This window comes from Rhinolophus ferrumequinum, chromosome 2, assembly GCF_004115265.2.
Source record: "Rhinolophus ferrumequinum isolate MPI-CBG mRhiFer1 chromosome 2, mRhiFer1_v1.p, whole genome shotgun sequence".
Lineage (NCBI taxonomy): Eukaryota > Metazoa > Chordata > Mammalia > Chiroptera > Rhinolophidae > Rhinolophus > Rhinolophus ferrumequinum.
In genome coordinates this window covers 5748571-5774191 of record NC_046285.1, presented here as the reverse complement: position 1 = coordinate 5774191, position 25621 = coordinate 5748571, and the positions used below count along the sequence as shown (strand labels likewise).

Sequence of the window (25621 nt, the reverse complement as noted above, 5' to 3'; positions counted from 1 at the left end):
GAATGCAAAAGTATATATTCCAAGAAATGCAAAAACAACTCAGTGGCAACAAGACTCTTAAAATGAGTGTTGTGTATTTTCCTTTCTGGTTTTTATTATTTTTAAATTGTTCCTTTAGCCAGCAAGTGATATGATGGTTTCTGAGTATTGTTTACCTTTGGTGATAGCTTCGTCTTCCCCTGTTGTCCAAAGTGACAAAATACAGCACTCTGGAAACAGCAAGGCACTCCTATCCTCTGTTATTTGTAAGCTGGCATGAAGCAGACAGACACCTTCTGAAGTTGCATGCATGCTGTGTTTCCTCTCCTTGCTGCAACAAGAAAAGCCTTTTCTTTTAACCTGGCTGCCTTTGAAGAAGTGACTCAGACATCTCCATGGCCTCTAAAGGTAAGAGTAAATACAGCCAGTTAATACTTTTTCCTTTCTAGTATGACTAAAAGTATAGATTGTAGGGGTGTTACAATCAGTGAGATTGATACTTTAAATCATCTGTTGTCATCTGTTGCTTTTGAACATTGGAAATTTTAATTTTTAACTCCAAGGAGCATATTGCATTAAATTAAAAAAGCAAAACAAAACAAAACAAAAGCATTATCTAATAGAATGGAAAAGATAAGATATAAACAATGTTTTAGTTATCATGAATATACACATAGTAAATTAATAAGAAAAGCTGCATAGCAAAATTTAGATTTTGAATATTTAAGGCCGAACACAAGGACAGGCTGATCTTCCAAATTTAAAAGGGTTTGAAGAAAACTTTTCACACCTAACTTAAAAAGTGTTAAAGTACAGTTTGGTATTGTTTAATTTCCCATTTGTTGTTTAAAATATGTGATACAGCTATTTATTATAATGAATTCAACCTGTGTTATTGGTAAATCCTAATAAACTTAATGGACTAGAAGTAAATACTTCTGAACTATGAAGCAAAAATGTTTCAAAATGTCTTTGATAGTAAATTAAATGTAAAAAAAGTAAACAGAAAACAACTAATTTAAGCAAGCAGATTGATTAGGTAGTGGGTGGGGACTGGTAAGTTTTTCCTAAAATCCCTAAAACTGTAAATATCATTAGTGTTGTCTTACTTTAAAGAACTCAATACACAAGAGATGTGGTTGTTTTTTTTAAGGTAAAGAGATACTATCTCACTAAAAACACATGTGAAATTATATAAAAAATGAAATTATAATGTGTTTTTATTCCATTATGAGAACAAGCCATTTAACTCTAAGCTATAATTAAAAGTTTTCTCATGAAGAATTACGATTAGTATAATTCGTGGAAATCCTAACCTAATTACAAATAGGATAATGGAGTCACCGACTTAAAACATCCTAAATTAAATTAATGATCCATTCAAAGAAATGTGTATGTTTATTTGCTTATTTTATCAAAATATACTTTGGATGTTATTTAACAGGGAACAAATAAGATCATATTTTCATTTTTCATCCACATTTGATGTACACCAGTCCCTGAGTATCATTGGAAAAGCTCAAACAAATTGTAAAATGTAGACATGAGACATCAAAATTATGAATTTTAATATATGTGTGCTTCATTTTTGTACTGAAAACAAATAAAAGTCTTGATAAGCCTTTTCTTTCGTTTAAGACTGACACTAACACTTCGTTCAAAACACTTCTTCACTTTATAAAATAGGAGTTACAGCAACAACTATAGCCTGTAAGGTAAAGAGTTGCAGAGTACGTGAAATATTTATAAGCTAGTTATACATTTTTAAAAGAGTAGATAGAAATTCAAAGCCGGATGGAAATTCAAAGGAGTTCCTTCTTTATCTGGTGGTCTGAGTCTTTGAAGAAACTTGTGACTAGAAAGTCATATTATGATCAAAATCTGATTAATCTACCGAAAAAAAAAAGCAATGATGTTCAGTAATGATAAGGACTGAACACTAAACTTAGAGGTAAAACTTCAGTTGGAAAACTAACACTCCTTCTGCAACCCACTCAAAATAACACAGTAAGTGGGTAGCACATGTGTTAGAGTGTCTGTGCTACTTAAAAGAAGTGAAAATGGAGCTTCCTTTGGAATTAGAAATTTGGTTGGAGGGGGCAAGTCAATTATCACCATTATTTACTTAAACATTTTTGTGGACAGTTTTCTTTAGACATAGTTAAAGGCATTATTTATAGCATCATCACTGTTCTCTGGACCATGAAACTATATCAGCAATGATCATTTTCCCAGGGAAGAGAGGCTTATTGGACATTTCACACATTTCATAGGCAGTTCAATAGGCACCACTAAATCATAGGATAGTCTGAACATTGCATGCCATTTAATCTGAAGAAACATTTGTGTGGTCTGGAGTCCCCTGGTTTAGTGTCAACAAATACAATTTAAGAACAGGTTGGTGTCAAACTTCGTTTTAAGTTTGAGAAAAACAGGAGTTTCCAGGATGATCTAAACTGAACAAGAGCTGTCTGGAAAGGCTGCTCCATTGTGAACTGAAATCCCGGAAAAGGAAACAAGGGATCTCAGAATGGTGATTGCAACAGTCCCTGCCTTTTGAGACTCCTCATGAAAGAAGACTTTGGACATGATCTGCTCTGAGCCAAAAGTGTATTAATGCCTCTGGGCCTGCCATGAGTTTGGAGAACCTATCGTCCTGGGTCAGGATGTGGAGCCACTTGCCGGAAGCTCAGTTCCATACTGCATTTGTACCAAAACACATAGGTTACAAGATAAAAGTGGAGTCATTTGCTAATCTTTTTAACTATAAAATTGACGAGACAGAATCTAGTAATCTTCTACAAGCTGTTACTAGAAATAATGCAATTCCTACATGTGTTTCTTTAATTGAAGAATAACGTGTGTACAGTAATGTGTATAATGAGCACCCAATGTGTACGCTCTATGATTTTTAAATAAGGATGCACCTGTGTAACCAGCAGCAAGATTGAGATGTGGAACATTTCATGATTTTGCCTCTTTCCTCTGAAAGTCCATAGCTTAGTGCTTTGGGCACTAATGCTGAAGAAAGGCTGTTTGTTTCCTGTTGCTATTTTCCAGTTTTTGTTGCTATTTTGGCCATTAGTTTCTCTCCCACATCTGACGTGGTGTTCCATAATCTTCCTCTCAGGTTAACAGTTGGGGTACCATTCAGGCCCCTTCTCAAGAGAAGGCGGAGTTCTAAAGCTTACGACCTCTCTGTCTGCCCAGATCTGGGAGAAGTTCAGGATGGAGTCTTGTGGGAGGCCGACTGCTACAATGTTATTGGAGTAGAGATATTTTAGTAGGGCCACGTCACAAATTTGTTTACGTTGATCCTAACCCCAAAGCTTCTCCAAATTCAAAATGTCACAGACCAGTACAAACAGCAATCCATCTTCATCTATTCCTACTAACTTAGGGTTAAATAAATAAATGAATCATCTCTCTATTGTTCCTCATTAACAATACATCCACATACAACCTTCATGAGCCTGTCATTACTGGAAACAGTTTATGTCAGTGTCCAAAGTACCATTTTTTTGATGCCTATATTCCTTCACCAGTTTGTTTGTTTGTTTGTTTGTTTGTTTTTATCCACATGCTCATCCTGGCTAACTCTGAATTCTCTTAATAATGGGGAACTTACTATCTCCAAAGACAACTCAGTCCTTTCCCAAATTTATTTTTTAGAGATTTAAAAGTTTCAGAAAAGTATTCTCACACACACACACACACACAACTTACACGAATTTGGGTGTCAGTGCTGAAGAGAGAACATTCCAGCCTATTGTGAATTATATAAATGTGACTCCAACTGTAATATATATATAAATGAGAGTACTTATTCAAATCTTTATGCAACTTTTACAAATTTCCTTCTTGTAATAAACCAGAACCATTTTCCTTGCCCTTCACTTTCATATGTCTTTAGAATAGTCTGCATTATTTGTCTTAATAATGGCCCCTCTGATATTTGAAAATATCTGTCACGAGATTTGATTCACACCTACAATCATTCTAAAACTGTATAATGTTGATAAATTAAATGAATGCACATGTTAGGATTCTGATAACTAATGGATTAATAAAGGTGAGAAGTAACAACACTGATAATCTTTGAAAAAAAAGGTATCTATTGAGAGAGATATCAAAATGGCAGTCAGGTGAGAAGAAAAAATGAAAAAATAATAGTTGAGAGGCTATAATTTATATCCTTTAACAAAGAAAAGTACTTTTGCATGCACCATTTATTAGGGCTTATACATAATATTACACAGGCTCCAGATTAATGCAGGGTAAACAGCAAATCTCCATATTTCAATCTAGTGATCATTGAAATAGTAACAATTTTTACCTGGCAATGCTGTAGAAAACAGGTGATTCTCTAAAACAACAAAGCCAAACATTGTAGAATTCTATAATTATTTTATCTTTTGCAACATTGGGCGAGCTACAAAGGGATTCATATTGTCAAAAGAATTTTTGGATGCTTTTACACAAAATACTGAAAATCCAAGCTAAATTAGATATTATACTTCCCTTAAGAAGCTCATAAATTAGTTATGAATATTCTCATAGTATACAGAATTAAACCATTAGTTCTCAAATATGTTGTCAGACCAGCAGCATTAGCTTACTTGGGAACTTATTAGAAATGCAAATTCTTAAGCCCTACCTCCCGCCCCAACTACTGAATCAGAAATTCTGGAATGGGTCCCAGTAATCTTATTTGAACAAGCCCTCCAGGAGGTTCTGGTGCAGGGTAAAGAATGAGAACCATTGAATTAAACCTACCCATAGCAGTATGATCGATAAGGACACAAAATAGTCTTGGAAATTACAAGACACCTTCATAATGTGTAGGGAAGGGAGGATAGGCCTTGAAAGTCATCATTATGATTCAAAACCTACATATAAGGTGATCTTTTTATGAGTAGAAAATATCTAGCTCCTTTTACCATTTATTTCCTTTTGTAGTTTATAATTTTTCAGCTCTTTGAAGAGAAGTTTTACAGGTCTTCCAAAAATATGTTTTCTAAAATCATGTGCCTTGCCTAAATTACCCAATTTATTCTCACAGCTACTACCAGCAGCCTTCTACCTTCCTTTTTCTTTGGTTTAGGGGTCAAGTGAGTAGGTAAAAATGAAGGAAAGGGCAGCAGGAGAGACTCTGTCCTCTGAACTAAGAAGCAAGGAATATTATAAGAAAAACTAAATGAAATGACCTAAATTGAAATATGGGCTGGGATTTTCATTCTCTTGCAGATGCACAAAACCAAAGAAGTAGAGGTCTGCCTGGTTTTCTTCCTGGAGCTGCAGACCCGGACCACCACCTTCACATCTCACCTTCCAATCCAGGGACCCAAGTGTGGCAGCCAGGTCTCCCTCCGCCAGGCAGCCTCCCTCCTGGTCTAGAGTATTTAAGCCAGGTGGTTTTGTTTCTCTATTTCTACAAATGTGTTTCTCTTAAAATGAATACAACTTGATTTTTGCTTTTCAACCAAGGTTGAAGGACTTCAACAAATAACTTACTAAAGTGAGAAAAGCATTATAAACTATGAAATTATACATTTTTTTATTGTATTTATTTCTATTTGGGGGGAAGAAGTTTATGTTTGCTTTTATTACCATTAACACTTCTAGTTTCCTTATTAATTTGACAGAGTGACAGGACTAAGCATTTTTGATTGAGCTATTTAGCACATTTATCCTCCTTCTGTTCATTGCTCAAGGTGACAGCAAATTTACCCTTAAGGAATTGTCTAATTTGTCTAGACACCTACAGCTATTTAATTAAAGAATATTTATTGAGGACTTGCTATAATCAAAGCATGTAAGAAATGTAAAACCTAGTCGCTTTCACCCAAACATCCTGTAATTAATTGGCAAGACACAAAATGTTGACAAAAAATACAAGGCTGTGTAGTAAAAGCAGATAAGCACACGACTGTAGTGTGTGCAGGTGTACAGAAGAAGATTGTCAATACTCAGTTGGAGACTTCTGCAATGAGCTGAGTTCAATGTCTTCAACTGAATGTCAGAATGTGGGTGGAAACCTAAGGCAAGCAAACTGCCAATGAATACTATTCTCTGTGATACCATTGCAGCTCCAGGCCAATTTATTTGAAAGATCACATTATTATTAGAGTCACTAGTTTAGTCATCAGAGTGTAAGCAGTGATTCCAGCCTAACAAGAAGTCAATCCAGAAATACTATCATCTGAATTACATGGCCCTTGAGTAGCAACTATATTTGTATATATTATTTTTGCTTTGATATTTTATCCCACAAAAGAGTAGAGATACACTTACATTAATATTGAGATGTCAGCACATTTGCTGCAATTTTCAGCTTGTTTGGCATTCTTTCAAACTATAAAGTCTATCTCCTTTATCAAAATCAAATCTCTGTGTTAATTCCCTTAAGGTACAAGAGATTTCTGTTATGCCTGATAGGGTTTAAGCTGCATGCAGCATATGTTCCTGGGAAAATGTTTATAATTGCAGATGCCTTTTCCAGTAACCCACTGGCAGACAAATGTACTTCAGAGACTGGGGAGCTCAGGGAGATATGTAAAAGAGCTGGGAACGCTAACCTACCGTCTTCCATCTGCAGAAAGGATCAGCTGTAATAGCTGACTAAAGTTGATTAACTGCTGCAAGCTGTTTGGGAACGTTGTCAGACAAGGTTTTGCCAAGTATAAAAGTGATATACCAGTGCCAGAGGGCTGAGGTTTGATGATCACATATGGTCATCACATATTCTTCTTCCATCCATGAATGATGACACACCCGGGGCCAGATGCCTGACATGAATACATTTTTTTTTCACATTCAATAAATAGAGATATGAACCCATTGGCTTCAGTTCTAACATGAAGTCAGTTTTCCAAAAATATATCTTGGGTAATCTTCTCCAGAAAACAAAAATATGCCACAAATTGGTGAATATTTTACTTCAAAGGTGTAGATAATTTATCCACTTTATACTAAAAGAACATTTATTTGCTTTAAAGCAGCATATATATAATAGGATGAATGATCATTTTAAAAGTTTTATGCCACCAATCTGTAAAAGACATATATAAAATTAATTTTTATGCATTAACTTTTAATTAAAAGCCATAAGAATTAAATAAAATTATGAACTTTTGGAAATAGTATATTCTTCAATAAAAACAGGAAAATATACAAAATTCTTCTAAATTAAAAAATCAAAGTAAATTTTTAAAAATTCATCTATTCCTTTTTAATCAAGTCCACTCAACGATTATGGAAAATCTTGTTTACATTAATAATTTGTAAATAAATTCCCAGATATGTATATAAATATATGTATATATGTGTGTATGGATATGTTTTTCATGTAAATTAAAAGCTAAGAATAAAACTAATAGCTTCTCTTTCCAGATTGGATTAATATATTCATAATAGTCAATAACATTTTATTCTTCAAGTGTCAGAGGATAACTATTATCATTTTTGTTACCTACAGATAAGAGTAGTGAGTTAAAGTCTACAAAGATCCAGTTTATTTTGAAGTACAGTTAACTCTGCAACAACACATAGGTTAGGGACACCAACCCCCTGCACAGTCAAAAATCCTCATAGAACTATTGACTCCCCAAAACTTAACTGCTAATCGCCGACTGTTGACTGGAAGCCTTACCGACAACATAGTCAGTTAACACAAATTGTGTATGTTATATGTATTATATATTGTATTCTTACAATAAAGTAAGCTAGAAAAAAGAAAATGTTATTAAGAAAATCATAAGGAGAAAACACATTTACAGTATTTATTGAAAATAATCTGGATATAGGTGGACCCACACAATCCAAACTCATGCTGTTCAAGGGTCAACTGTACATACATTAAATGGAATCACTGATACCTGTAAAGCTGATAAATTATACGGAAGAATTTATTATTAAGCTATATATCTAAGGCTACCATAGATTTCCATTCTATAGCTTTCATACTTTAGGAGTGCTTTACTTGCCCTGATACCTACATATATGATTAAATGAAGTTTAAAGTTTAAACTTTCCAACAATTCCCAGTCCTTCAATTAATAGCACAGCGTGGAAAAGGCTCATTTGGACCATGGTTTATAAGTGGCCTAAGACAACTTAAAGGAAACTACAAGAGCAACCAAAAATAAGACCCTCAAATGCAGGAGGTTTTCCCAGAGATAGATCAAATCAAATCAAATCAAATGTTATTACAGAGGAGGGGGTAAATATAAGAGTAGAGAAAATAGGGAAGAAAGGTACTCAAAACTTCCATAGTATCCCTGAAGAATTGTTTCTCCAAGTTTCTAAGATTGGGTTAGTGATGCCAGCACAACAGAGCAGAAAGCATAGCAAAATTGGCTACAGTATGGCCTGGTTCAAATTCTAGCCTAACCATTTACAAACTCTGCAATCTTGGGCATCCTTAATCTCTCTGGGATTGTTTCCTCATATGTAAAGCATAATGGTATATATCTCTCTGAGTTCTTGTGAGAATTAAATCAGAAACTATGTCAAACTATCCAGCACAGTAACTACCTCAGGAAATAAACAACTGCTGTTATTAGATATTAGAAAGGTACAATTTCCCTTTTCCTTGTGGAGTGGATCTCAATTGACAGCCTCTCAATTTCAAGGCTAAAACTTGATCTATGACTAATATTCAAAGCTCCTAAACTCCCACCTTACTTTTGCCCCATAGTTCTCCATGCCTAAGTTACTTCTACACAGATGCACTGCCAAATCAGCATGGATATCCTTTTGGAGGCTTATGTCTTCTCTTCCCACAACCCTCCATTTTCCTCAAAAGAGGAGAGCAGAACTAACAACCAAACACTATAAACAACTGCTTCTAACTTTTAAAAAAATTACCATAATTGTTAAAATAGATTTTAAAATATCTTAAATCATAAGATATTTTTGGAAAAAAATTTTTGTGAATCTTTAAAAAAGATGTCACATATATTCTTTTATCAATAATAAGATTTGAATAGAGGAAATTATATTAGTTTTACCTCTACCTCAGGATACACAAGGAGAATGAAGGAAATAATATAACTTCAAATTTTCTGGGTTTGTGATGCCCAATCAATGCCAAATATTATTCATAACTACTTCAGTTTAACTACTTCAGTTCAAGTGAGTTTATTAATATGAAAGGAGAATAAAGCAAAGCAAATTTAATGGTGAATTAGAATGGCATCGCGATGATCCCGTCATAACTTATATGGATGTTTAATCATTATGCTATAAACCTGAAACTAATATAATATTGTATGTAAACTGTAATTGAAAAATTAAAATTAAAAATCAGAAAAACAGATAAAGGCACATTTAAAAAAAATTAAACTTTAGAAAAGAAAAAAGCCAGCATTATATTCAGTGTTCATGATTTTATTACAGTGAATCTTCGAGTACTGAATATCAAATTTAAAATATATACAAGTAAAATTAATTCTAAGAACACATTTTTAATATTTTCTTTAAAAAAACAACTGTATACTTTTTAACATAGTCATTTTTCAATTCTGTGGATACTTTATCTCTGTAATTAACTTCATTTCTAATAACAAATGGCAGATTATATTATGTCATACATTTAGTGGCATAATTCTTATTCTGCTAAAAGTGGTGTTTTGTTAACATCAGAAGGATTTTTAGTTTTTTTCTAGTCCAAAGGAAGGTGTGAATAAGAAAATTCTAGAATAACCTCTTTCGGCTTTAACAAGGACATTTCATCACTGTGAGAAATGAGCTACAGTATAACAGAGTCAAAATAAAGTTAGGCAGGGTTGCGAGGAGGAGCCAGGCATTCAGATCATTGTTTTGTTTCATTTCTTTAAAAAGAAAATGTTGGGGGGGGGACTTTTAAAATCTTAGGCATTATTATTCAGAGATTGTTTAAAAATCTTCTCAAGGTGTTGTTTCCAAAAGCTACTCTTTTATCCTACTACCACAGAAAGAGAATGGAGTTGACCAGTTTCTATTTTTATTCTGGACAATTCTGCCTTGGAATTTTCAGGTTCTTGTAATTTTTTATTTTCAATTGAATAAAAAACACTTTACTTTCTTTTTGATTATAAACTGTGATCTGTATTCAACAGTTCTTCTGGTAGAGAACATAAAAATCACCTAATTTCATATAGTCTATTGAACAGCTTAATAATATCTCCAAAGGTTTTCAGTGTTGTGATGTAATGCTTTTTATTTCCTTTGTTATCCTTTAACAGTTAGACCTGATAATTATACACCAGCAGGTGGAGCTTCTGGGAAGTAAGTATGTTATATTTTATACTTATTAGAACTCTTGAAATTACATTAGAAATTTTTTTATATCTAAATATTTTATAAAGTTAAATGTTTAGAATACATTTAGGTCAAAAAGAGCACTAGTTCTTTTTTTTTTTTAATAAACATTGGAAGTAAAATAATTAGTCTGACATAGATAAACCTAAAAGCATAAAACTCCCTACATCTTCAGTGATGTTGCCATTAGGAATCCAACATTATTTTGAATCTTAAAATAATAAAAGCTATGTGATCCTTTCCATAGTTCCTAATAATTTAAATTTTCTTAGTAATTTCAGAAATGGAAACCAAGGTTGACCCAAACAGCAAAAATCCATGGAAACAAAATTCTACTGTTTTATCATTTCATCAGTGATTCAGGCAAATTATTTAACAATGCACAAATTTACAAGTATGACCAACTAAATTCAAATTTCTTGAGTATTTTTTGTTCTTAATATTCAATATTACTTACATAATAAGTCAAAATTGAAATAGAGATAGTAGACTAGCACGCATTACGAGTATTACCAGATAGAGGTTTTAGAAAAAAATCATTACTATCATATGGGTTGTTCCAATAAATTCCATAACAATAATAGAATTATTATTTGAGTATTCAATTCTTCTTTAGAGCATTGCTTTCTTAGTTGAAAAATGATACTGCATGTTTCTGAGTTGCTCATATATCTAAGATCAAAATTTATTAATCATACAGCTTTGTCTTCAGAGTTTACTTTAATTTTGATAGCTAAGTCCTCAAATTGCAGAGTATGGAAGTAGATTTGTTTGAAGAATATACCACATACTTAATAATTAATCTGTCACTATGTTTGTTCCTTTTAATAACAGTATCACTGTTACTTATTTGAAGGTATGAAACTATCCACTAACTTTATTTTGATGGTTTTGTGGGGTTTTTTTTCCTCCATCAGTGATACTTGGCACTGAGACCTCTAACAAATATGAGATCAAAAACAGCTTGGGACAGAGAATTTACTTTGCAGTGGAGGAAAGCATCTGCTTCAATCGTACTTTCTGTTCTACACTGCGCTCGTGCACTCTGCGGATCACGGACAATTCGGGTCGAGAGGTGATTACGGTAAACAGGCCCCTGAGATGTAACAGCTGCTGGTGCCCTTGCTACCTCCAAGAGGTGAGTTGTTGGCTCTGGTGTGCTTTTCCCCCGTACGTTTGGAAAGATTAGCAATTATTTCTTTAATAAATGGCATTCATCCCGAGCTGTGGGACAATTAACCTTTAAATTGTTTGAATTAGTACATCACTCCTTTAGAATCAGAACAGCTTGAGGATTTGGTAATTCGCTCAATTTTTTTCCTTTCCAACCAAAAAGGATAGTGACTTCCGTGACGTTAATTGCCGAAGACAGCTCATGCATCATGAATCTTATCTGTATAATTGCAATCTTGCCATATAATTGCAATGGCTATGAGTTTCACCATTAAGCAAGTTTACCCTTTGTCCCTTTGTGTTCTCTTAGTGTAGCTAAGTTCAGGAAGTGCTAAGTGACACTAAACTCTTCGAAGGTGTTCTCTCATGGTTAGTTACTTAGTACAGAATGTCACATTCCATTCACACATTTACGACAAACTTCAACTTTGCAAAACACAATGCTATTGTTGTAGAGGGATTCATTGAATTATTTTATTTTAATATGTAATAGATCTTCATTACTCTTTAATGGACCTATAATAATAACTTTTATTGACATAATACACTTAAGTTGATACAGAACATTTACTTTCTTTGATGTCTTGACATCTCTACACGCTAGAAAGAATAGGTTTTACTTTCCACAACTTGCAGCTGAGGAAACTGGGGCTTACAGAGTGGAGGCAAGACTTACCTATGATCACACATCCAGGAAATATCATAAACGGGACTCAATCCAGGTGTCCTTATTCAAGCCCAAACTTCTCTACAGAGGACCTAAATGTATAAGTACTTAATTTAGCATGATGGGAGAAAAATATTAATGGAAGGAGGTTAATTAGGGACGTTTCCAACAATATATATTGAAGCTAATTCTCCAATTATTTATAGGTAAACACCTGGTTAAGTGATAAGATAGCTAAAGTACTCATACATAGAACCCAAGAATTTCATCCTCCTACTGAGGAGGATATTTAAGATCTAATATGCCCCAATATGGTATAGTCAGCATAACCACAGAATATACCATATTTTGCTGTGTTTAATGTGTACTTTTCTGCCCAAATTTGTGAGGGAAAAATAAGGATGCACATTATACATGGATAGTACTAATTCCATATCTATATAAATGTTTTTAATTCTTTTATTTATGCTTATATGTTAAAAGTGTAACTCTAGAAATCAATAACGATATTCGTATGCAAAATAATACACTAGAATACAATAATCGGTTTTGTTGGACTTATGACAAACTTGCAACGACAAGAGTTCTTGGCCTTCTATGATGGGTAAATATTGTAAGTTTGTTACCGGTATAAAAAATTTCTCCTACCTTGTATCTGTTCGTGTGTTTTGTAATTATTTGTTACATAAAATTTCTTGTATCATAATATGTTAAAAAATAAAAACTAAAATTCCTTTATAATACAAAAAACAAGTTCCTAAATGTAAACAAATAAAAATTTGAATTAAAAAGTTAAAATGAAAGACTTTTGCCCTGAAAGTTTGGGCCAAAAACATGGGTGTGCATTATGCATGGGATCGCATTATACATGGCAAAATGCAGTAAGTCCATTTAAAAATTTCTGATAATCGATGTTTTATTTTATAGTAGCCTAGCATCACCTAATTAAATATAAGTTGTATCTTGATACCTATTAATAATTTTTTTAAAAATCTTGGTCAAAATCAAACCAATTACTTTAAAAGTGACCCCACTACAATACTATATAATTCTAAGCAGTCTTATTAAAACCACCTCTGTCTATCCAAGAACACTACAGACATACACATAAGACTATGAACTTAATAAATAAGTAAAGACAAAATGAGATCTGATGATGGAAAGTTGGTTTTTTTAAAATCAAACAATTTTCATTAGTGGCACCCACCCCCAGCTTATTTTCCAAAGGATTTGATTTGTCTACATAAGTGTATTGAAATATAAGACGATAGAAAATAAAGAAATTAGAATGAAGGATAATGGGTAAAATACTAAAGCCTGAAAACACAATTGCTAGTCTTTAACACTTTGGAAGACATGAGACAGTAATCAAATTGGTATGCAATAACTGTAACTCTGCAGAATCATTTGTTTTTAATTGAACACAGAGAAGCTGAAAGTTGACAATCTGAAGAGAAAAAAATTATGAGTACTTAATAACTGGTAAATAAGGATTAAAAATAGATGTGTGTTGTATCAGCAACTGGGAGATAGTAGTAGGTCCGTCGTGGGAAACAGCTTCCTATGCTCGACCAATTGTTGTAGTTGGAAGTAAAGTGACAAAAAAGCCAGTCTACCAGGGTCAGAAACCATTCTGGGGCAGGTTCTCTTTAGGGAAATAAGGTCAAAGACATGGACTTTTAGTACATAGTGCCAAACATATATCTATACAGTGAATTTCTTAACTTCTATAAAATACGAAAAAAAAAACCTGCTTTGCTTCCTTAGAAGCACATATCTAAAATGATTTGTAGAATACAAAAATAATTTCATAAAAGCATATTGTTTAGAAGTAAATTTACATTATAATAAAATTAAAATACAATAACCTTAGAGAATCTTACTTTATTATTATTTCTTCTTACAGTTAGAAATCCAAGCCCCTCCTGGTACTATAGTTGGTTATGTTGCACAGAAGTGGGACCCTTTTCTGCCTAAATTTACAATCCAAAATGCAAACAAAGAAGATATTTTGAAAATTGTTGGTCCTTGTGCAACATGTGGCTGTTTTGGCGATGTGGATTTTGAGGTATGATTGAAAAAACAAAGGAAGTTGTCACTTAGGTCCTGATTTTTTGCAACATAATTCAATTTTTAAAATGTGAAAATCATGAAATATCTTTGAAATAAATTTAGAAAATAATACATCTGTGAAATAATGTAACAAGCTGATATTGTACATGCCAATAGTAATTCATAATTTCAGAATACTAAGTCCAATAATTTTTTGAAACATACTACATATATTTGATTTATGTGGAAGCATAGCACCCATGGTATAAAGCAAATATATATATAGTTTAGAATCACGTATATTGTTTCTTCTTTCCTATAGCCCTGGTGGTCAAGTATCCCAGTTCAGATCTCATTTCAGAAGCACATTCCATTAAAATATCACTAATTTAAAAGCTATGTCCATAAGACTTGCTAACTTTTTTTGTAAAACAATCTGCTCTCACATAAACCTATTTGTGTAAATTGAATGTTAAAATACAATATGTAGTTGCAATCTGTATCAATATGAACTATCTTAATAGCTTCTTCTAGAAATAAATCTTAGGCAGAGGAGATGGCCTGATTTAAATTGTATATTTATTTTTTATTCATTCATTCATTCATGTATATCCCACTTAGGACATTCAGTTTGTGGGACTTCAGGGAACACCGTTCACAGAGAATACAATGTATGTTTTGTAAAATGAGCTCTCCTAACTCCACATCACTCCAAAAGGACTTGACATGGCTTTCCGAAGAGTGAAGTATAAAAATATGTCCTATGATCAAGGAGGATTTAGACATAAGAGTTTTAGTTTTTGTGGCATAGGGATTGTTATAAGTAACTTTCTTTATATTCTTTTACTGACATACTAAAAGTGAAAGTTTATACTAAATCACTTTCAGCCTTTGAATGGGAAACAGGACAAGCAAATGAATACTTGCTAAAGTCTAATTATAGGTCCCTTCCAGCTGAGAAGGACAATGGATTTTTTATGTCAAATTAGTCTGAATTTCTTGTATGGTATATTAGGGCTTCTTAAATTCAAAACCAAGACTTAGGGATTATAAAGGAATGGTCTAATAAACGTCTGAGTACAATAAAAAAAATAAGATTAAACAACAGCTGATAATATTTAAATGTGTTTGTAATGATAAAATCTTAGCAATAAAATTTAAAAGTTAACAAATTGTACCTCAAAGTGAAGCTAATTCCTTCTAAAATCTTTCTCAAACATATTTCATTTATTTATTTATTTATTTATTTATTTATTTATTATTTTAATGAAGAATTGAGGTTTGAAATCTGGACTTCAGGTAAACGAATGACCTTCATGGTTAGACCACATAATTGAGATTATGTACCTACTGCCATCTTGTGGTAGCCTGACCTTAATTATTGCTATTATATTATCCACCTGCAGATAAAAATAAAATTATTATGGATTTCAAAACTGTCAGACAAGCACAATTCCTGAAGAGTGAACTGGAAAGTTAAATCTACAAACCTATGCTTATATAAAGGAATGAATCACATCAAATTATCATTTAGAGATGATGAGTAAAATAATTCATATCTCTTTTGACGTAAACATGTGAGGAGATCTAAAACCATCTGTTTCCCCTTCAAATTTAACACCTCTTATTTTCTTTTCAAAGGTGAAGACCATTGATGAAAAGCTTACAATTGGGAAGATTTCCAAATACTGGTCAGGATTTGTGAATGGCGTCTTCACTAACGCTGACAATTTCGGGATTCACGTTCCTGCGGACCTGGACGTGACAGTCAAAGCAGCGATGATCGGTGCTTGTTTTCTCCTTGTAAGTGTGGTCTTAAAGAATGTAGGTGATTTATTTCTCTCCTTTTCAATTGCCCATTACAAATAAGCGATGTTTACCCCAAAGACTAAGTCTCATGCATAGGAGGCTAGTTTAGGACCAACATTCTTCAGAAGTCAGAATGCAAGAGCCTGCATTTCTGTCAGGCAGCCGTTCCCAGTGGACCTCACACTCCCTCTTCCTCGGGGATTGGTGCCCTGTCACATCCTTGTCATCATGTCCTCAAAATCTGAGTTACCCTTCTCTTTCAACTTCAATTTAGATTTTTCACCTATTTTCACTTCCACTGAAAAATACATAAAGATATATATCCCAATGATTTATCCTGGGTAAAGTTCAGGACAGTTTCATTGCTTAACAATGAGCTAGGTGCTATTCAAATGTGAGAAGTGCAGTTTTCTTGCCCTTCCAATATGTACATAGATACATGAGATGACATGATGCATCGATATATATCAGCACCGATTATTACAAAGATATTATGTCTTTGTCCTTTCTTTCCAACTTACAACTTCATTAAAATTTTTTTCTTCTTTGGTGTGAGGTTGGTGATAAGAACAGAAGTCAAATAACACCTATACAATAGGCAATACAAATATTTGGGTATCTCCTGATGTCCCCTCTAAAACTTCCTTCATTGCCTAGCATTTTCAATACACTCACATGACTCATGGAATTGTAATGTAAGGCTATATTCTACTTCTCATTTCATTGTTCTTCAGGGTTTTGGAATCCTAAATCTTATAGTCATATTAATATGTGCTGCTGTGGGGAAAAAATGGTCCTATTTACTCAGTATCTTCTAAAGACATTTAGGAAATATATTAACTAAAAATAATTCCTTAGTTACATCATTGATGGATACTTAGAGTTTAATACAGAATAAGTAATTACATATACAGAGAGATTTTTTTCTACAGAAACTTCAGAGGAATTATTTGAACTTATTGGTTCCCTATCATTGGTAGAAGGTAGTATTTATATATGTAGAATGCTAGGTTTTTATCCCTACTAAAAAGTCTCTTACACCTAATTCCCATTTTCATCTACAAGTATAACCAATTCCAATCAATCTTGCCTGTCACCTAATATTTCTTTCATTCCCTATTCTCTTCTATCCATTTGACAGGGCTTTTAATTTGCCACTTCCTGCTCACCTTTTCCATTTTATCATTCTGCACTACAAATACAATCCTTCCAAATACACATGTGCATCACACAGACACACACACACACACACACACACTTCTCAAAACTTTAATTTGACACCATTTTTCATTAAACTTTACACTTAATGTTTATATTTAAAAAGAGATCATTTTTAATCTGCCCTACCAATCTATTTTGTGTAACAGGCTGATGGCAAAAATGTACTGTCAACAATTGCCTATACTCTACAAATTGGAGAAGCACTGATCTAGATAATACCCCAATCATCAGAAAAGATAGCTTCTTAACCCTAGTGTCTAAGGGGGAAACATACTCACTGAGAATATCAAATGGCTCCCATCCATTTCCTTTCTTTCCTTTTTACCATAATGTTATAAAACATTTGCACTTTTTTGCCAACATAGCTTTTAAAACAATTTCTCATAAATATTACCAACATAAATTACTGACTTCTACATATAAATTGATAGGAAGAATTATGTTTTTTAATGTTTAAATACTGTCTCCATTGTATTACCTTGTTGTAAGACACCTTTAAAAAGCTGTTGGTGTGATCCAAACAGCAAAATTCATCAGTACATCCTAATTTTTGTTCTCCTGTAGTGTAAGTCTTCACAATCCACAGCTCTAACCTCTCACCTCCCAAGGTACTTGGGTATAGTTTTCAGTACTTCCTCAGATGACACTCTAGTTACTGACCACATGGTCCATAATGACATATCTAATTCTTGTTCAAAGGTCAGTGTTTATTACAACTGCCTGCATTGACCCAGAAGGCCCTACGGTCGCATTCTGCAAAGGCTTGATCACCCCAAATTTTGATGATACCATGCTGATGATTTGGATAAGGTTTCCAAGTCGCCTGTGCTCTAAAAATTAGATATGCAAGTGTCATGAAACCTAAACCTTTTTGATTTTTCTCCTACTGATAAATCATGTGTTGCTGGAACACCACCGGGAAACATAATTGCTTTATATAATCAAAGCTTACATTTGAGACTCTTGATCTTAAATTGTTGCCTCTTTGTAAATTCACTCATATTCAGTTTATTTATTTGTAGGATTTTATGTTCTTTGAACATTCACTGGCTGGATTATAACAAGCAAGATGACAAAAACAATAAAATACACAGAACATTTTTCAGTAAGTAAAAGACAAGTTTAAATGATCTATTTCCCTTGAAGATGTCGACACTCGATGCTGTCTAATTCTTTTTCATTTTCTTCTAGAAATCCACTGGGCTTGGATTTCATTTATGAATGGTTTGAGTATTTGTTCTTTTGTAATAAAATGTTAATTATTATATTTATTAAACCATAATGTGATGAAGCAATTATCCGGTTGTGGATGCATGATGGCTAAAAACAAGATTGCTGGTCCTAGGACAAGGTTCCTCAGGGAGATTACCATTTTTTCTTTTTATTCTTTTGAAGTTATTACATGGGTAAGCATGAAAGATGGGAACTAAGGCTTGCAACATCACTGATGAAAATTCAATGTTTAAAAAGCACTTTGAAGTTTTTCTGGTACCAAAGCTGGTTACTAATCAAAAGAACTGTATTTCTAAAATATTTTTTCATAAGTAGTCTTTTTTTACTTTGTTTATTAATCTTATGATAGTGAGACATTTTGACTTTATATTGGAAAAGCTAAAAGTTGGTTAAATAATATGTTTAAAGATGAAACGGAAGATAGATGAAATCAATTTTTTCTAGTGCCAAAAGGCACACTTACATTCCATAAGGAAGCTAATATTTGCAATCCAAAGCATGCTTCAAATACAGACCCATGGCAGAGATTTAAATAAGCATATAAACAGACTTTTAAGTTTGTAAAAACAGTGGTATAGAGCAGGAACTTTATCCATTTGCAGTGAAAATTCAGTAAAAAAAAAAAAAAAAAATGGTGACCTAAGGCTGGACAACGTAGGACTTAAAAACATGCAAACAAAAACAAACCAACCAACATAAAGCCTTAATACATGAGGCAAATGCAGAAGTCAGGGAGCACAGTCAATCCAATCAATGTCTTCCAATTTACTGGTTTCGGAGTCCTCCAGATTATTACGGCTAGTTCTCCATACATTCCCAAAGCCCACATCAGAGGAAAAAGTTTTCATGACTGATAATAGTTCTCCTCCCCTTCTCAGAATGAGGAAAATTTGTTTTAAGCCAAGGACCATGTAGCCATTTAAGCTCTACTTTAGAATTACACAAATACCACCCAAATTTCCATCTACGTGTAAAGGTGTTTAGAGAAACTCCAGGCAATCCCCCGGTTAGGGAATGTGTTCCAAGCATCTGTTACTCCATTAGGTGTCTGGCGTTAGGAATGTATCACCTTGAAATAACATTATATGTGGGAGTTCAGTTCCTCAAACAGTCCACGTATACCAGTTTAGTTCTGCTTTCTGGTTTAAGGGCTTTAGGTTGTGTAAGTTGGAAAGGAAAAATTTCTCCTTCATTTCCTGGTTCAGTTTCCTTTAGCATTCTTCATCCTTACTTTACACCTTTTTCTGAGAGTTTACTGCTTAAAGATGAGATTAGTGAGAGGGCTAGAGAGGATGTCCATGGACCAATTAGTAGGTTCCTAAAAGAGTTTAGTTGACAGTTAATGGTAGCTAGATTAATGTGGCACACATGTAAAGGGAAAGAAGTGAGCAGATGCAAGATAAATGTAGGAGATAAAATCACCATTACTTGATGCTGGGTTGAAAATCGAGATTTGAGGGAGAAAGGGGTTTTTCTGGCCTGTCCCATTTACAGACAGAGAGAACATTAGAGGAGGATCTGGTTTGAGGGTAAAAAGCATGGTTTCAGTTTTAAACATTTTAAAATTGCAATGCCTTTAAGTCTTCCAAAAGGAGATGTCAAATAGGTGGGCATCTTTTCATCTGGTGTATTTCTGAACAGAGGATGTATTTATGAGAATATTATGAATCCACAGCGTTCTGAATACTAAATAATATTTGGATTACTTCAAGGATATTCTAACAAATATTTTAAAACATGCATGGGAAATAGATTAATTCATTTATTCATTAACTAATGTTTTATGCAATAACTTCTGTGTACTAGGCACTGTTTTAGGCTGTGGGGATATTATGCTTAGTGGCAATTATTCCTACGCTAAAGATGCACTCAACAGATACTTGTGAAGTTGATATTATGTGCGAGGCGCTGTGTTCACATTAAGTTCTAGCAGTAAACAAAGCAACAGGTACCTGCCCTCTTGGAGCTCCTATCCTAATACAGATAGATAATAATTCAAAACATAACACAAATACGCAATCATAGGTGATCATCAAATACTGATAAAGAATCTATCACTCACTATCTAAAACAATAAGCTGAATGTATTGCTTGCTCAGGCTGGGAGAGCTGAAATTGTAAGACACAGTTTATAAGCAAATAAGAAAGCTTAGACAGGGTTTTGGAGAACGGTGGAATTTAGAAGCTGGGACATTGATGTTAGCTATGGAAACATGTCTACCACAGTAAGATTGTTGCTGACTGGCTGACTCAGAAATCTGTTCACTGGACTGAAGCTGTTGCTGATGTTCTGATTTTCAGAAGTTGATTGCAGGGGATGTTCTTTCAGAAGTGCATACACCTTTGAAATCAATCACTGATTGATTAAACCAGTTTAATACTGGTTTTGATTGTTACTCATTGCTTTGATGGAAAACAACTGATTCTTTCCAGGAGTGTGAGAACTTTGTATTCCCAAAACCATGAAGAAAAGTAATTCAGAATAAAGAAATAGAGAGAAATGGAGATGCTGTTACATTTGTGCATAGAAAGGAGCAGGATGGGGGGAGCAGCTATTTATAAAAATATTTAGGAAAAGAGAGTTTTAGGCAGATGGAAAAGCAACTGCAAGGGCTCTGAATCCAGAGTCTGACGGGCAAGTTTGAGAAACAAGAAGCCTGAGAAACTGGAATATAGTAAACAAGAGGAAGAGAGGTGTAAGTTGCAGTAGGAAAAGTAGCCAGGAGCTAGATCATATAGTGTAGTCTTGCAAGGAAAGTTATGAAAGAGGAATTGACATTGACAAAACGTGGCACTTCATTGAATATGGGATGTCAAGGATATTAAGAACTGAAGCTCCAATTTCTGTTGAAGGAAACAGAAGATATGGCCATGCCACTCACCAATAGTGCAATTCAATGTTACAGTCGCTATAGTAGAAGAATGTACATCAAGGCACAAAAAGACGAAACATTCAATACACTTAGGGTGGGAGGTTAGAACCCTTAGAGAGTAGCTAACATACGATGAGTGTGTTGTCCTCCAGACCAGGTTGGGTAAGCGCCGGGAAGTGGGTGGCTAGGAAAACATTCCAAGCCAGAGGAGCACAGCACAAAGTTGTAGACGTGAGAATCATGGTAGTTATCACCAAGAATGAAGAGGCCCCAGGAGTCATGAGTTCAGACTCTCTTCTTGAGCCATGAGGCTATACTTGCCTCATGGCTGTGTCCCAGGTGTCCTCCAAGTAATATTAGATAGTGATTCAAAGGATAACTTCTTCTCCTGGATGTACATCCTTTGTACTTTGAAATTTATTTAGAAACTAGACTGAACTCAGTAACTGAGTCAGAACGAACCAACAGGTACTGTAAAACAAAAACAAACAAACAAAAAAACACCTTAAATATCTTTCCCTAAACATTATATCCTAGAGGAAAGAAATTAAAACTCATTAGATAAATCACTCAGACTTCCCTTCAAAAGAGAGATTTTGAACAGTGATTTGAAGAAGAGTGTAGCCCAGACAGTATATATAGAAGTTCACTAAAATTTGGATTCATTTGAGCCTTAATTAGAGGTGTATATAAATTTATTTTAGATTTGTTGTTTTTATCAAAATAAGAATAAACCTAAAAAATAGCATAAAATGTTAATGCTTCACAATTTACTCTTAGTCTTAGTTTTACAGTTCTGTCACAGTTTCTTTAATTGTTAAAATTAGGGGGAAATAAATTATTTATAATAGTTAAGTTCAACAATTTTTCCTTTATATAAATTTTGATTTATTTTTCTTTCTTCTAATACTTTGTTTGGAATCTATGGGTTATCTTAAAAAGAAAAAAAAAAGCCTTTTTAATAAAAATTCTCTAAATGCAAATGGTTTTGTCTATTTCTTATACTAGGACATTTTTTACCAAAACAAGTGAGCATTGTACTTAGTGACATGTATTGTAATTCTTCCAACTGTTCAGATGTTAAATTTAAGCATCACAGATTTAAATAATTTAAATTAAAAAATGTAAGGAATCTATGGTTTATTTTAAAGAAAAAACAACTAAGTAATTAAAATTTTGTTAGAGAAAAGGATAAACCACATTAGGTTTGTTGACTGAGCAAGTATTTTATGACTATCTGCCAAAAAAGTATTATCAAAATAACTGAAATGCATTTTATGGGCATTTTCTATTTCATTAGAAATATGTGAGTTTAAAGATCAATTACAATAGAAATATAAAAGATTTCAAATATGAAAGTTGGTATTTTGCTTGAAACAAAACTAAACATGATGAAATTGTTTGTTTCATGAATATATCAAAGCTAACATTAATGAGCATGTTTTAGACATGGTGCTAGATTTCTCACCTAAAATTCTCATCTAATTTCAGTGCAGCAAAACAAAAGGATTATTATAAGCCCAAAAGCACAGAAGAAAAAATCAACACTCAGGGAGGTTAAAGGAACTTGCCAAATTTTACAGAGTTGTTAGCATTTTGTCTACCCTCTCTGAAGAGACAAGAAATGGCAAAATGAGAAGAACTTTTAAAATACATAGAATGAGAATTCAAAAGCTAAGAAAGACATGTTCTCATCCCTTTAAGACCTAAATAAGTAATAGACTCATCAATGCTATGTGTGGTCTGTTTTTGGAAACGTAACACACAAACAACTTAAAATCTTTCATCCACTGACAGTCTATCTTTGGTGTCATTTTTGTGGATACCTCTGTGGTTACTATTCCATATAACAGATTAAGTAGGAAATTGATAATCCTGAAAAAAATCACTTTGAGAAAAAGTTTACATTTTATTGGAGTGTTTTGTGTTGTTTTTTTTTTAAACTGTCAAACATAAAAGATTTAGAAAGTATTTTCTGGTATCAGTAAATCATAAAGGTTATTTTAATCAACATTTAATTGCTTTTTCAACATTAATTTCAGCATAATCAAATAATCAATAAACATAATCTCAGTATTCATTTTGACACCTATACTATATTCACAAGTACTTTGAGTGTTTTAAAATATATTACAGTTTTAAGTGTGTTTAAAGCTAGCAGTAGAAAATACATAAAAAGCCTAATAGAGCAATTAAACAGTTCCTAGTATTTTAAATAAGTGAGTTGTTCAAAACCCAGTTATATACATATAGGTAACATATACTTTTAATAAGTCTTTCAGGCTGCAGATGGCAGCAACACCACATTATCAGCTCTGCTTATACCAGCAGACTCATGGACACACACTTATCTATCGAGTATTTACTTTGTTATTTCTATAATCTGGAAAAGAAAACATGCTAATTTTGTATGTAGGAGGGTGAATTTGATGTTATTTTTCTTATCAAATAAGAAACAGACCATTTTTATGGATGCATTACGCACAACATAAAAGTTTAGTAATTAACTATTTTTGATGAACAGACTGAATACAATTTCAATTTAGTGAATGCAGATATTCTTATTTTTCCAAGGAGACTAAATAACACTTTCTTATCAAATAGTTCAGTAAAGGCAACCATAAAGACTGAGAATATAATTGAAAGTAAATTCCCGTATCTGATTTGCTATTCGTCCCTTAAGAGCAAACAATGCACAAAATCTCAAATTATTTAGAATCATGTAGAAAATCTCTTCACTTTGGTCATTTGTGTGTTGCATCTTGATCATCTTCACAGGAAATGTATAGTCAAAGCCGTGCCACATACATGGAGTCAAATCTCTTCCAGATTTGGTGATTCAAGGTCATCAAGCAAGGGTGAGTAGGTCTGATCGTGGATGGGAATGCACCACCATTTTTAAATAGGCTTTTAATATAGTAATGTGATAGGAGCACAAAAACCATAAATATTCTATCCAGGATGATGGGAGGAGGGGGGAACAGAAGTAGGGGAGTTGTAGTGTAAAATATAGAGAAATCAACATTATCTTGTATGGGTGACTTTAAATCATTTAACTGTTCAAATCACATTTTAAAAAAATGCCAATTGTGAAGAGATTCTTTAAAACATACAAATACCCTGGCCTCATTTCAGACCAATTAGGTCAAAATCCCTATGAGTGTCTCCTGAAACACTGTATTCCTTATCTAAAATCTTCCCAGTAATATAAATGTGCAACCAGTATTGCAAACAGCTTATTACTCGATGCTGATAAAATGGTATAAACTTCATTTTTAAGTCTAAATCCCGAATTTGGCATTCAAAAACTTTGGTAATCTAGTTCTGGTTTACTTACTTAAACTTCCTTGTAGTCTGACCCCTTTATATAGGACAACCATGTCCCCCGGGAATCCTTGTGCAAATCTCTAGTTATTGGCCTTAACCCATGTTCCCAGTTTACTGAGTGATCGGAAAATCATAATAATAGTAAGGTATCATCTATAGATTGATATAATTCCATAGAGTATTTCAAAGTACTTCCACACATAGGGCCTCACAAGAAAACAGAGTGTTTCAATTGTGCATAACTTTAGAAATGATGAGGTACAATCTCTATATAGTCAAGTTAGAAAATAAGAAGTAGAAAAATTGAAAGACTTTCATCTACTTCATGTCCACAGGCCTGTTTACCACACCAGATTTAACATAAAAATACTATTAATAAACAGGGAAAATGCTCACAATGGTAAATAGATTAATAAATTATGATTTACACATAGAATAGAAAACTCTTTTCTTAAAATTAGATTGTAAGTCAGATAAGTGATATGAGGTCTGACAATTAAGTTTGCAAACTTGTTGCAACAATGTTGCTAACCTTTTTTGATATCAGAGGGATTATTCTTTATGAATTTGTACCAACTGGACAAACATTTAAACAAGTTTACTATTTGGAAGTGCTGAAAAGGGCTGCGTGAAAAAGTTAGATAAAAACGACCTGAACTTTTCGCCAACAATTCATGGCTCTTGCATCACGACAATGCACCAGCTCACACGGCACTGTCTGTGAGGGAGTTTTTGGCCAATAAACAAACAACTGTATTGGAACATCCTCCCTACTCACCTGATCTGGCCCCCAATGACTTCTTTCTTTATCCGAAGATAAAGGAAATATTGAAAGGAAGACATTTTGATGACATTCATGACATCGACGGTAATACGATGACATTGAGAACATCAAGAGTATTACGATGACAGCTCCTATGGCCATTCCAGACAGAGTCCCAAAATTGCTTTGAAGCGTGGACTAGGCGCTGGTGTCAGTGCATAG

General features: G+C 33.4%; 1 protein-coding gene across 1 annotated transcript; it reads left to right on the top strand.

Moving 5' to 3' along the window:
• Positions 1 to 202: 202 nt before the first annotated feature.
• On the top strand, positions 203 to 25621 carry PLSCR5 (phospholipid scramblase family member 5). The gene is made up of 8 exons (XM_033135219.1): positions 203 to 387; positions 5227 to 5390; positions 10206 to 10248; positions 11199 to 11419; positions 14028 to 14189; positions 15815 to 15976; positions 18226 to 18242; positions 25588 to 25621. The coding sequence occupies exons 1-8, from the start codon at positions 375 to 377 to the stop codon at positions 25619 to 25621; spliced, it is 816 nt and encodes a 271-aa protein (XP_032991110.1). The 5' UTR covers positions 203 to 374.